This window comes from Camelus bactrianus, chromosome 2 (assembly GCF_048773025.1).
Source record: "Camelus bactrianus isolate YW-2024 breed Bactrian camel chromosome 2, ASM4877302v1, whole genome shotgun sequence".
Classification (NCBI taxonomy): Eukaryota; Metazoa; Chordata; class Mammalia; order Artiodactyla; family Camelidae; genus Camelus; species Camelus bactrianus.
Genome location: NC_133540.1, coordinates 19178924 through 19192965, shown reverse-complemented (window position 1 = coordinate 19192965; position 14042 = coordinate 19178924). Strand labels below are relative to the sequence as shown.

General features: G+C 42.5%; 1 protein-coding gene across 3 annotated transcripts in view; it reads left to right on the top strand.

Moving 5' to 3' along the window:
* The window catches only part of GASK1B (golgi associated kinase 1B), a 49344-nt gene extending 38689 nt beyond the window's left edge, over positions 1–10655 (top strand). For all 3 annotated transcript variants that reach the window (XM_010955491.3, XM_010955492.3, XM_010955493.3), the window contains exons 4-5: positions 5044–5270; positions 8119–10655. In XM_010955491.3, the coding sequence (XP_010953793.1) occupies positions 5044–5270; positions 8119–8326 (435 nt within the window). In that variant the 3' untranslated portion in view covers positions 8327–10655. The remainder of the gene's footprint in view (positions 1–5043; positions 5271–8118) is intronic.
* Positions 10656–14042: the final 3387 nt, after the last annotated feature.

Below are 14042 nucleotides of genomic sequence, written 5' to 3'. Positions count from 1 at the left end.
TTCCCTGAACTCTTACACTGAAGTTCTTTTGTTTCTGCTGAAACCTTGTGACTGACATCTTATTGAAAGCAGTCTCACTTTGCATTCTGCACAAACGCACGTGTCGTGCTGCAGCGTCACCTCGGAAGCTGCACCTGAGACATCCACTCAGGGTGCGTAAAAGCGTGCACTTGGAAGTCACAGACATCGGGGCTAGAGTCCTGAGTCCTGTCGCGTGTCAGCCGAGGGGGCTTGCATCAGCTAATTGGCCTCTCTGTGCCTCAGTTTCCTCAGGTATCACAGGGGATTGCTGGTGGCACCTAGCTCTTAAGGTTGCTGTGAAAATCAAATAATACATGTAAACAGTTAAGGGCACAATTCCTGGCACACACCTGCCGCTCAGTGAATACCTGCTGTGACGTTTTTCATTATCAATATTGGCAGCATGTTTAGAATATATTCCATTGCCTTTGTTCAGGCAATAAAATTAGTCATGTAATTGTTTTGAGGAGAAAGAGATAAGAAGAGACTCCCACAATGGCTTTGAAAGACCCACTTTTTTTTTTTTCATTTTCATATTCTTCTTCATTATAGGTTACCACAGGATATTGAATATAGTTCCCTGTGCTCTACAATAGAAACTTGTTGTTAATCTATTTTATATATAGTAGTTAGTATCTGCACATCTTGAATTCCCAGTTTGTCCCTTCCCACCCCCTTTTCCCCTTCTGGGAACCATCTGTTCTCTGTGTGACAGGCCCACTTTTTGAAGACACGGCAAGAATGGATGGGGGTGCCGAAGTGTGGAAAGTCACTGGATTTCTGCAGATTCCTACTGAGCTTTGGGGAGCTGGTCTGGGCAGCCGAGACATCCTTGTTTAGGCTCTAGGCACATAACTCAGGTCACTTATAAGAACTTTTTTTTTTCTGACAGACAAAACTAACACTACCAGAAGGAAAATGGGATTTAAAAAAAGAAACTTTAGAAGAAAGGCAACATGTCTAAAAATATCCCCACCCACAAAATATTTGGCTGGAGCACCTGGATTTTTCTGAATATATTTTTAGTTAGGTAAACACTGAACGGATAGATTTTCCTAAAAGAAGAAAGAGTCATTTTATGGAAAAATGATGGTTGGCCATCATCTTCAGCTTCAGAAGTTCAATTTTGTAAAAATTTTGCCTTTTTTTTCTTTTTAAAGAGTGAGAAGCTGTGAATTTGAACAAGAGGCAGTAATGTGGTGAATAGTCATAACTGCTTAGTTGACAAGCTATACCCCCAAGTGGATTCTTTGTAGGGTTACTATCTAAGAACAGAGACACGTCAGTGGTAACTCTGGGGCTTCGCCACGTGACAGTGAAACGGCGTGATTGTTTTAATGCGTGCACTACACAAATACGTATATTAGAACCATGTGGCAGATACATAGGTATCTAAGATATGCTTTATTAGGCCTTAAAAAGTTAGGTAAAATCTGCTAAAACTAAGCAGAAATATATATATATATTTCTATATATAACTAAATTAAATGCCAAGAAAAGTGGCACTGAATTTAAGGATTATGGTTTCCTGGTCAAATTATTTCCGGTATATTGAATGTCAATTTGAAGGGAGGGCCATAAACAAAATTCTGGGAAGAGCTGGAGGCATGATTTAAGAGTTACTCAAGCCCTTGCTAGACAGAGACACTGATACAAAGACAGAATTTAGCCTCCAGTTGGAGGCTGAGAAAAATAAAGTAAACCCCAGTGATCTGAGGTCTTACAGTCTGATTCTGTGTCTGTAGGTGTAACACACACACCCAACCCGTGTTAACATACACACCAAGCAGGCGCATGGATCTGAACTACAGGACTGACACACGGTTTTGGAGGCGAAGTTCAGCTGAACACACGTTTTCCGTAATAAGGTCTGTTGGACCTGAGAGACGCAGCCGTCTGTTGGGGAAGTGAAATCATCACAGGCTGTTGAGTGATTCAAAATTAGATCAGACAAAGCACCTTAAAAACACACTGTAGGAAGCAATCTGATGTGGAGAAAAAGGCAGTAAGAAGATGACCCAAGTTGGGTCTTTTCGACCTCTGACTTTGAACGCTTTCTTGTAGTTTAAAAATGGAAAAGTATGATATTTACAGACGTCCTGAAAGCGAGGGTCTAAACTCTAAAGTGCTTGTTAGTCTACATACGTGGCGCTCATAGCTCTCCTGTAGAAACAACAGAAATGTCACTACGTGTCTTAGTCCTTTCTCACCACTAGAAATCGACAATGAAGAAACAGCCTGGGGCTCAGGGCGCTCTTTAAGAAGTGCCTGGTGGATGTGTCCTTGAAAGTTAGTATCTGCAAATCTCAGAGTCTCAGTTTACCCCCCCACCCCCTCTTCCCTCCCTGGTAACCAGAAGTTTGTATTCATTCTATGCACAAAATAGATAAATGACAAGGTCCTACTATATAGCACTGGGAACTGTATTCAATACCTTGTAATAACCTGTAATGGGAAAGAATCTGAAAAGGTATATATGTATCTATAGCTCTCACTGAATCACTATGCTGAACGCCAGAAATTAACCAACATTGTAAACTGACTACAATGAAATTAAAAACAAAGCTCTATACACATTTATTCAAAATGTGGTAGCCTGAATGAAATAGGATTAAGATTTTTTTTTTAACCATATATAACGTCATTATAATTGGATAAAAACATATGGTGTTTTTTGGGGGGGAAATGGTATACAGATTCTTTGAGATTCATTAGCTAATGTTTGTTAAAAAGGGACCTTGGATGAGAAGCAGCTTCCAGAAGTAATTTTTTATGTTCTCTCTGACCCTCTGGTCTTCACTTAAATAATTGGTGACCATGTACGAATCTCTTTATATCATTTGGTTTCTCTTATATTCACAGGCAGTCAAGGTTCTCCATAAAAGGAAAGAAATTCAGGGGAAAGGGTCCCATACAGGTTTCTAGTGGTTTCTAGTTCACGCGTCTTTCGTGTGCCCTAGAGGGGCTTGGTGGGCGCTCTCTTGCTCACCTTGGGGGAATGTTGGTACCCTTGGGTTCAGCGGATGCTCTTGAACCAGCAGTGGGAACTGGCTGTGCCCTGGAGTCAGCCTCTGTGGCCTTCTGGATAAACCACTGGTTAGACGTATCAGCCCCACAGATCAGCTTCCTGGAGCCAGTTCTGACGGAGACCTCCCTGATCTGCAGGTTGTTTGGAGACCCGCCGTGCATGCTCTGAGCTGTCCAGGTGCCGGTGGCTCCGTGACCACCCCGCCCATGTGACTGGTTTCATATAAACGTCGTAGAAAGTTGGCTTATGCTAACTCCTCTTCCAGTCCCTGCTTCCTGAGGTGTGCTATTCGATACCAAGTCCCTTTACGTGCAGAAAACAGAGATGAGGGTCACTGGTCCAGTGCCTGGAGTTTGCTGTGGTACTGAGGCAAAATTAAACCACTTCATTTTCCTTTAGGAGTAGTGGTGATGCTGAGGAGGTGCTGGCCATGGGCGGCATTTGCCTCGGCACCCAGTCCACTGATGGGTGGTGGAAGATGCCCAGTGAACAGCTGGCTGGCTGGATGGTTATTTCAGAACAGGCTACATTTTGAGACTGCTATTCCTGACACCCTTTCTTAGCACCTGGCCACCTAGAGCGGCCAACCCCACAGATCTGCGAAAACACAGGAGGGAGAGAAAGGACGGGAGTTCGGTGCCAGAAGAATCAAAGTGCCAGTCTGTGTTGAGGAATCTTTGAATCACAAGCATCTGTGCGACCTTGCCTAGCCTTCAACTCCTCAACGTGATGACCTAGGGGGACACTGGGAAACTGAAGACAAACACAGCTGTGTCTGAATCTTACCTTTGCTACTTGCGGGAATTCTGCCCTGCAGATATTAAACCTCTCTGAGGCTGTTTTCCTCCATTGAAATGGAGAAATTACCTTTTGCCTTGGAAGCTTGGTTTTTTTTTTTTTAACTCCTTCCCCACAATAAGGTTTTGTTTGGTTTCTTTTTTTTTTTTTTTTTCTTTTGGAAGCTTGTTTTGAGATAAAACACTTCCTACAGTGTGCACGTGTGTGTCTGGACAGTAGTACTAACAGTTTTTATTTTTTCAAGGATCTTCTCGATGCCTAGGTCAGGGCTGGAGCGTGTCCGGACCCTTTCATTAATCCTCTGACTAAATGCACAAGGTGAATGCTATCATCCCCATTTTACAGATGATCAAATTGAGAGTCAGTGCAGTAAAGGCATCGCAGAGCTGCAAAGTGTGAGAGCCGATACTGGACTTTACGTTTATCTGATTCCTGAGCCCAGACTTTAATTTACCCTGAAGAATAAATATTATTTCTTCCCTTGCCCCAAAGAAATGGAAATGACACAATTCTCCCTTTTCTAGTTCATCTGTTTACCCTCTTCTGTAAGGTAGTGGTCCTGTTCCCCCAGTAAACCCCAGGAGGCCCAACTGCTCTGCTTATCCTGCTCACCTATTTTGAATCCAGCCGTGGGCTTCATACAAGTAATGTGTTGGGTTTCATGATTGAACTTAACATCTTGTCAATAGATTTGTCCTCCGTTATTTCAGGTTAGATGCTGCAGCACGGAAGTCCAGAGAGGTTCAGAGATGCAGTTGAATTCTAGAGACACTGGGGTGACTCAGGTTTTCTATAACACAACCTGAGGGCGAGAATAAGATACAGCCTTCCGGGTGGGTCACAGGACAGTGGTTTCTAGCTTCTGTCCTGAATAGAATCAGATTCTTCTGGCCATGCGTCCACCCATGATGTCAGTGGGAACTTTGAATGTTAAGGGTGGAGATGCTTAACTTGGATGATCTGACCTTGGAGCTGTTAGCAGAAGCTGGAAATGCTCATGCTGTGCCTGAGTCAGAAGGATGTGAACCTTGGACTTACTCTGACAGTTGCCTTTAATTAAATGAGCCTGGCCCGATCGGACGCTGGCAAGTCAGCAATTGAGAAAGAAATCTCCAGTTCTTTGGAAATCTTCTAACTTTCCCAAGTTTTGTTTCCACTCAGCACCTTGGGTTTTGTTTTTTGCTTTCCATTTTCAGATTTACAATCGCTTGGATGCACACTGCTGTGGATTCCGCCCTCGGAAGGAAGATGCCTGTGTGCAGAGCGGACGGATGCCCAGATGTGACAAGCAGGATTCTGTGGCTCTGCAGCACATTGTCCAGCGAAAGCAGGACCCCAGGCACTTGGTCTTTATAGACAACAAGGGATTCTTTGACAGAAGCGAGGATAACTTGAACTTCAAACTGTTAGAAGGCATCAAAGAGTAAGTTTTATGATGCAGTGACAGAGGGAGGACCTCACATTTATACTGTATAAGTAGTGAGGTTTTGAGGAAACTCACATCCTGTGTCTGATCGGTGGAGCCCTGAGAAGGAACCAGGGAACGGGGGCCCTGAGAAGGGACTCAAGACAGATCATCACCGACTCACACCACCTGCAGAGCTCCCACTGCATCTCACGTCCGCCGTGTGGCTTGGCTCTCACTGTGACAACCAACGTGGGTGACGTGGGAAGCCCGCAGGGGTCTCTGAAATAGAAACTGCAGGGATAAGCAAGTGGCAAAAGCTCTGTCACCAGGACCCAGGACAGGGGAGTCACAGATGTGCAGATACTGACGTGCAGGATGTCCAATGGCGGAATAAACTCAAGTGACTTTATCAACACGTGGAAAGTCAGAGCCAATCGGCTGAGTAGAACACAGTGTCAAAGGCCAATGAACGGCTGTTTATTCAAATAGGGGGGCTTTCTGAGCACTTGAAAATCCTTCCATAGACGTAGATTAAGGGAAAAAGGTATCCTGAGCTTACATATATTTGGAAACCAAGGGACTAAGACACTTAAGGGTGGCAGAAACCTCACTGTAGAGTCTGAGCTGTTTGCCCCCAGCCACGGAGTCTGCGGCTGGATTTCAGGCTTCCCCTCATAACCACCCTTCCTGGTCTCCCTTGGGCAAAAATCAGAGTCACTAGAAGGGGGGCTGTGTCTGAGACTTGAAGATAAAAGATGCTCTAGTGTAACAGTCGGCCAGCTTTGTGAAGCTGAGTGACGGCTGGGAGCGCAGGGGCGAGTCTGAATTTGACGGGAGAACCCAGGTCCTCCAAGTCTGGTCATTTTTCTGCGGAATGTCATTGTTCCTGCTGTTACTATTACTCTTTTTACTAAACCTTTGAAGCCTATTTCAACAGTTCTTCCCAGCACCATGAGTTAGGGAGCGTGGATTTTATGTACTGTCAACACTAGAGAGGATGCGTTTCGTGAGTCCCCATTCCATGCGTCTTGGCCGTGTCTTTCCCTGTTAATACCCACTCCTCGCACCTCTTTGTGGACTGAAGGTAGAGTGTATAGCAGATTCTCTTCTCTCTGTGTCTAAACTAAGAAGATTGTAGGTGTGGGGAAATTTACACCCCAGAGGCATCACTTCCTGGGTTGATATTACAGTGTCTTAAATCCCAGAATTTCCTCTTAGAATTAAGAGTGCCTGGAGACCCTACCTATCCCATACATTCATAAAAATATGAATAATATTTTACTTGTGCTTTCAAAGAAGATTTAACTTTAAATGCATTATGAGGAGTAATGAGCTTCAAGTTAAATCTTCTTTGAATAAGTAATTTACACCTTCCAAAGCAAAAATGAAGACTTGGCTAACCCAGATTTATGCCTGGAATATTTCTATGATTCCGGGTAATGCAAAAGCAGGTAATTTTTTCTTCCTTTATGAAAAGAATTTGTCAGAAAGAGATCCATGGTTATAATGGTCTCATCTCATCATTCTGCCACAGCTAAATTGGTTCAAGGGCCATAGAATTTATAAATCACGGATTATGAATACTTCATAGAGCAAAGGTGCTTACTTAATTAATACTGTGGTCACTAAATTATATAGCACATGTCTTCAGGGAGCTTGGAGCATCTGATTAGCATTCTTTAACCCCACACTGACTCAGGCCCATTAAGCACGTCCAGCTCTGCGGCCTCTGGTCTGTCTCCAGCATCAGCGATGCTGGAACACGTGGACAGCTTGTTCTCATGGCCCTCGGCGCCGTCCCCAGCCTGCTCCACTGAAATTTGTAAAAGGTGCTTGGAGGCCAGAAACTTCTAGCAAACTATACTCTTGAAACATGTTCTCTTTTAGTGTTTTAGGGACAACTGAGTTTACTTTGAAGATGACTATTAAATCCCAATATTTTTATGGTGCTTTCAGCAGCATTTTCATGAAAGCTGGGAGAGAGACCAAACTGGAGATGTAGCAAACCATTGCTTATAATTTTGGATCAGAAATGTTATTAATCCTTCAGAGAATGCAGGAGCTAGACCCCTGGCTTTATGCTTATTTTTATTTTTATTTTTTTCCTTAATGAAGAACAGAAAGCACAATGCTCTCTCTTTAGCTCATTCAGCAAGGAGCCTTCTAAACTGATCTCAGGTTTTCCAGGAGAGATGCTTCATTGTGGAATGCCCTGGCTCTCCAACCTGACTTCTGCTGAATTTATTTGCAAGCAATTTAGTACTCTAGTTCAATGGAATGTTCCCAGATTCTTAGAATTCCTGAAGGATCATCCGAATCAAAGGCAATTCTTTATTTAATTGGGCATTTCGGAATGATTTCTTTCTCTAGACTACATGCATTTTGGGTGATTTCACATCAAATCCAGTCATGCAACTTCTGTTCAGGAAGAGAACTTTACTGACATTGTCAGCATCTTGCTTCTATGTTTTCTTGCATAAAACTGCGTTTTGACACTTCGGAGGGTATGTTCTGCTTGACAGATTACAGTGGTTTCTCTGAGGGAGATGGAGCTTGCAATTGAGGAAAGTATTTTTGCCAGGTTCTCCAAATTCTTCCTAATTCTGTGCCTCTCTTTGCCTACATATAATGACCTTAAGTAAGATGTTAGCATGTCAAGTTCTCAATGGTGTAGAAGAGTCAGAAATTGACACAACACTGTAAACTGACTATACGCCAATAACCTATTCTTCTAGCACATAATTATTAAAGAGGTGTCAGCTTGACAGTGACAAAAATGACTTGATTCTCGAGGCGTTACCTGATAGTGTGATTTGGGCCAGACTGAATGACTATGGATGAAATAACATTTTATCTTTTGCAGGTTTCCCGAGTCTGCAGTTTCTGTTTTGAAGAGCCAGCACTTACGACAGAAACTCCTTCAATCCCTCTTCCTTGATAAGGTTTACTGGGAAAGCCAAGGAGGGAGGCAGGGGATTGAAAAGCTAATCGACGTAGTGGAACAGAGAGCCAGAATCCTTCTCACCTACATCACGGCCCACGGGGCCAAAGTCTTACCGATGAATGAATGACAGAACGCTCTCTCAGCCAGGGGACGGGCTGTTATGTGTGCCTTTCCGTTTTTGGTTTTGAGTCAAGTCCACAGACCTCAAGCCTTTTTCAGAACGAGGCTATGGCCATGAATGCATGGAATCAATGAATTGAATCAAGGGTACATGGTGAGTGTGAACACTTGAAGCTGACTCGAGAAGCTCTGGAAACCCATACGGATAAAAAGATACTCGTTTACGTTTTCCTTTAACATCACTGCGCGGGAGTCTTAGCGTCAGAGTGGCTGCACTGGCTGTCCCGTGATAAAGCACTGGTCACGTCGTGTAACAGGACAGCGTAAACCCGAGGTAGGGACTCCTTCAACAGAGCGGATCTGATGCCACTTTGACTGGTCTGACCAAATGCCCATGGGAACCATTCTGGACATTTTTCTGTTGCTGATTGTTACAACAGGGCAGTCCCAAGGCTGCCCAGAGACAGCTCTACGGTGGAAAACCGGGGCCATGATCCGCAGAAACATCGGAGCACACAATAACTCTAGGTGGAAATGGTGGTTTATTTGTAAACCCCTCAGTGTATATTCTATTGGACCTACAAATGACCAGCCAGCTCTGTGATCCTGAGCAGCAAGCATCATTTTCCATTCCTTCCTAGGCGTGCCCTTTCTTGTCACTATGGAAACCATCCACACCTGACAATTTACACGTTAGGTGTAGTTTTACTCTCTCACTGTTGGTCCAGCTTGTGTCCGATGGCTTAGAAATTAATCGCTTTTCGGGTATAAAGTTACCTATGTGAAACTGCACTTAGCGGATCTCTTTTTTAAAGTGGATACTGTTTTAAAATTTTTTGTCATTTTTACCAAAGATGTACCATACTTTCTGTATGTATATTTTATTAATAATAGTGGATCTCTTCAAATTTGTTCCATATAATTGTATTTAAACTGATTTAATTGATGTCATCCAGGATCAGATATGGAGTGTGTTCAACATATTGTTTAGCTTGTTCTCATGTGAATAATATGAACAAACTAAATTAAAGCCCAGCCCTGATCAGTTCTCCTCAGTGTAAGCTCATGGCTAGAACTAAAACAGCAAGTCAGAGGGTATTAAGCCTCAAATAATTCTCCTTGAACTCTACCAACTTTTTAATGCGGTGGGAGGGTGTGGACACAGAGCAGGTCACCTGCTGGGCCTTTGTGTCCTTGGAGATCCCCTGTCATCGGACAAGATGGATGTTCATACGGAGGTTCCAAACCTTGAACAAATCATGATTACCCTCCCACCACCTTCCACTCCCTACCCCTCATTTAAAAGCTAACATACTGACTTCTCCTTTCTCTGAAAGCTTAAAAATACAACTTAAGAATGTTTATAATACAGGCTATCCTCTGTTTTCTCAGTTCCACATGTTTTTGCTAGACTACGCCCTCTTTTCTGTGTTCTGATCAAGGGTAACTCAATGTCACCGTAAATTAGAACTATTCAACACGTTACGACAAATGCTAGGTTTTTTTTAAAAAAGAGCATATCTATAGATTTTAATTTATACAAATGTATGGGAGCAAAATGTCAAACTAATATGTTGAGTACCAGAGAAGGTGGACCAAGGGACAGGGAATGTTAGATCATCTAATTATAACTGTTTCAGGCTTGCGTTCAGGTCTGACTTTCAGCATCCTCACTTGTCGGCTGACTCTTGGAGAGCTGGTCTCCAGACCATTCTCTCTTTGATATTCCCTGGTGAAATATTTGCATTTTACTATGCTTTTTATGGACTAGACCATCCTACACAAATTTGTGACGCTGGTGCTGGGAATCCCAGGTTCCTCAGAAGTGGCTTTAATTTTACACCTCATACTCCACTGCTTCTGGGCAGCTAGGTCCTCCTGCTGGGGGGTCTGGTGGTTTGTCTGCCTCCAGTTATTCTGAAATGCTGAATGTTGAACGCAAGGCCCAGGAACACGTGTTTGTTTTGGTCACCTTTGCTTTTTAACAATGCTTTTTGTTTTAGACTCAGCGAATAATTCAGGCTGTATTAGTTTCAGATGATAGGTAGCTGGAGGCCAGGGTTTTCGTCCTAATGATTAATATTCTTCTCTTCTCTCACTGAAAACAGTGGGGATGCTCTGTGCCTTTCGGATGCAGTCCAACGATGCTGTGGTTTGGTTCACAGAAGCACATGATGTGGCTTATTTATAACTTGATAAACTTAAGATAGAGCAGTTTACCTTGGCAGACATACAAAAGCTTATTCTTGGGCGATTAATTATTTTTAAGCTGATGTTATGAAAATAAATATGTATCTGAAAAATCTGTAATAAAAATATTGGAAATTAAAAACTCATGCTTTTTATTCTGTAGATTTTTTTTTTTTTGTAGATGGGTTGCTTTTCAGAAGTTATGTTTAGGAGAATGTTGGTTACCTTTATCCATGAGAAAAGAAACCATTGAATAATTTAGAGTTGCACTGGGTTGTGTCTGCGTTTGCATATATTTGATTGCATTAATAGTGATATGACACCTTCTCTTGGTGTACGTATAGCATTGTTTTAGGTGGTATGCAAATTAGTTCATAGATGTCACAAGCTATAAGAGAACACTAATTTGGTGTTTTCTCTGCTTGGGGTGAGTTTTACCATTATATTTAAAATTTTCTTTATAACATTCATATTTATTAAGCTTATCAGGCACCTGGGGAACTTACTGAAATGCAAAATGTCTTAGACTCATGCTCAAAATATTTATAATCTCTGAACTTGTGTGATAGCTTGTTTATACCATTGGACTTTTAAATATACATTAAATTACACCTAGTGAATAAAATAACCTACATGTAGATTCATCTACACATTGTCTTATAAATTCTGATGTTTATCTCAGCACAGAACAAGCTGGGCACATTTAGGGCACAAGCCTGAAAATGTGCCATGGGAACTGTACATGGGTCAGATAAAGATGATGGAGACCTGTCTCTAAAAACTGCATAATGTCATCAAGAACGAAAGATTCATATATGAAAGACGATGCAACTTGTCAGAAGAGAATTCCAAGTGTCCTTCCAGTGCGATGCTGGGCCTGGTTTTGTATTGAATGGGCTGTTTGGTAAAGCTGTAGGTCAGAGGTTAACTTGAAAATTTTTATCCCTGGGAAATGCAAATAATTTCTGTCTGGTGGAAAAGACAACCCTAATGGTTTTACAGTTTATTACCTTGTTGGACATTAACCAGTCTTTACATCTAGTCCAACAACCTCATCCGAACATTGCCTATAAACATTCAGCTTTTGAAATACACTTGGAAATGCTTTTACCATCTTACTGGTTCCTGCGTTAGTTAATTACTTGACTAAAATTTTGACATGTTCATTTTACATTTGCTAAAAGTTGCAGTTTTACCTTTAAGAAAATTTTACTTTAATAAACTTTTGACTGCAGGGTCATAGAATTTTCTCTGCTTGACAGTCCTGATTTTACAATTTTGAAACTTTTACTTTCACGGACTCTCAAAACAGTTACATAATTTTAAGTACTGAATGTTACCGGTTGATCAACTTCTTAAGTTTAGTTTCATCTACTTCTTTAACTTATTAAAAATTATTAGTTGATTTTCAACTTGAAAGGTCTCTGACTCAGAAGGTTTGCTGGTAGGCTGTTTTGCAACCTAGAAACACACATGGTGGGTGAATGAAGTTGTCACAGAAATCTTTTCTCCCACCATCAATGCCTATGGTTAAATTAGTGCAGCATTTTTTTTTTTAATCTTAGAAAAGGACCTGTTTAACCTCACGTTTCCAAAGTGCATTTTATTTGTTGATAAAAATATGCACAATTTTGTACACAGTAAGAAATCTCTATGCATCTTCTTTCCAAAAATGTAATCTGTATTTCTGAGCAATGCTTGTCAAGTTTTCTAAAGCTTTTGAGACAAAGAGCTAAAAAAAAAAAAGTAAGGAAAACTTCCCTTGTCAGTGGCTTTAATCACATACTGCAAAATGGCTAGCTAGCTGTGCTATATTTCAAAAGGCAAACTGGCTGCAGGGAGTGGGCCCAGTCGCTAAATGAGACAGAAACAGCTGTGATTTTGCAAGACGGGCCAACATTTTCTTTAGCTCCAGGACACCAGACATTATCTGGCTCATAAAGTTCTCTATGTTATTGGCTCCATTTCTGTTTAGGAGAACAAGGGTTCTTGTTCCATATCCTCGTTTCAGGCCCTCAGGAGTATTAAAAGTTGAGGTCAATGTTATTTTTTTTTTAACCTCAGAGTACTTAAAAAAAAAAGAACTATGATTCAGAAGTCCTCTGTAACTTTGTGAGAATACGTTAGGACTAAGCTTGCAAATGTCACGTCTTTCCTAGGAGAATTCTGAAATAATTTGCAGCATCTCCCAGGAGAGTCAACCTTCCCTCTCAATCTGGTAACAAGTGACAGTTATAGGACCTTCCCAAGAGTTTTGGTGACAATTGTGGCAGTGCCATTTGCTGCTAGTGATGTGTCATTTCCTTTTTCTTACTTTATTGTTGTTGCAAATAGAGATAAAATGCGTTGAAAGAGGAGTGACCCAGAGTAGCAAGCGCCTAATTAAGGACATAGGTTACTAATTAAATCTTGACTTGAGCCCCAGGCTGCCTCCCAGTTGCCAGTAATAACACACCTTCAAGTTGGGACAACCGAAAATGCCTCCACGTATTGTAAACTTGCCCGAGAGGCAGAGTCATCCCTGGTTCAGAAACACTGCTGTAGTCCATTGGTAGCAAGTCGCCCATAATGGGGAAAACCCTTGAATTTTCTGTTGTCTTCTCACATGCAGCTGATGAAGATTTTTCTCTGTCCAATTCCTGATGTTAGAATGCACTGCTGCATTTTATGGCGTCAGTCAAAAGTCCCGAGAGGTTGGTTAATTCGGGGACAGGGATCATTGAAATGTGCCATGTGTGTGTGAGCAGGAGGAGACATCGCGGGCTCTGAAATAAACACTGTAGGTGCAGAATGAATCTAGGAGCACATGACAAATTGACTATGAGGGCACACATATTTGAATGGGAGGTGATAAAAGTGCCAGGAAGTCTGTGCTTCCCTTCCTCGGTCCCAGGGGCCAGATCTGTGTCCTTTGAGACAAAGAATGAGCTGCAAGGAAGCCACACGTCATCAGGGCCCCAGAACCCCCTGGGGCCCTCCCCTAACTGAAGGTCAAACGACATGGAGGGGAAGACAAGTAACGAAGCCCATTAGAGGAGAATTGTGGGCCACGACACAGTTAGCAGCCAACAGGAAATCCAAGAAAAGGATGGGCTATCAATCCGACAGGCTAAATAATAATGCTGCAGTAACAAAACGTCCCAGACGGCAGTGGCTCGGAACCACAGAGGCAGACTGCTCATGCTGAATGTCCGTCCTAGCTTGGGGGACGGCTTTGCTTTTCATAAACACCTAGAGACCCAAGCTGACGGGCAGCCTGGATGGTTCCAGTTCTGTGCCTGAGCAAAGGGACGTTCTGGAGGGCTGGCACTTCCAGTCACCAGTCACTGGACAGGGGCCACCTGGAAAGCGGAAGCTACCTGGTAAATCACACTGGGACCTACAGTGGATGGTGAAAGCTACAAATGGCGGCTCTGGTTACATCTGAGGCAACTATAACCTACGTCTGTTAAATGTCCATCCAATAACCCTCTTCTCCTGGGGACCAGCCCCCAACCCCGACTTCACATCACCTCTGCCTGAGCCTCTCGGCG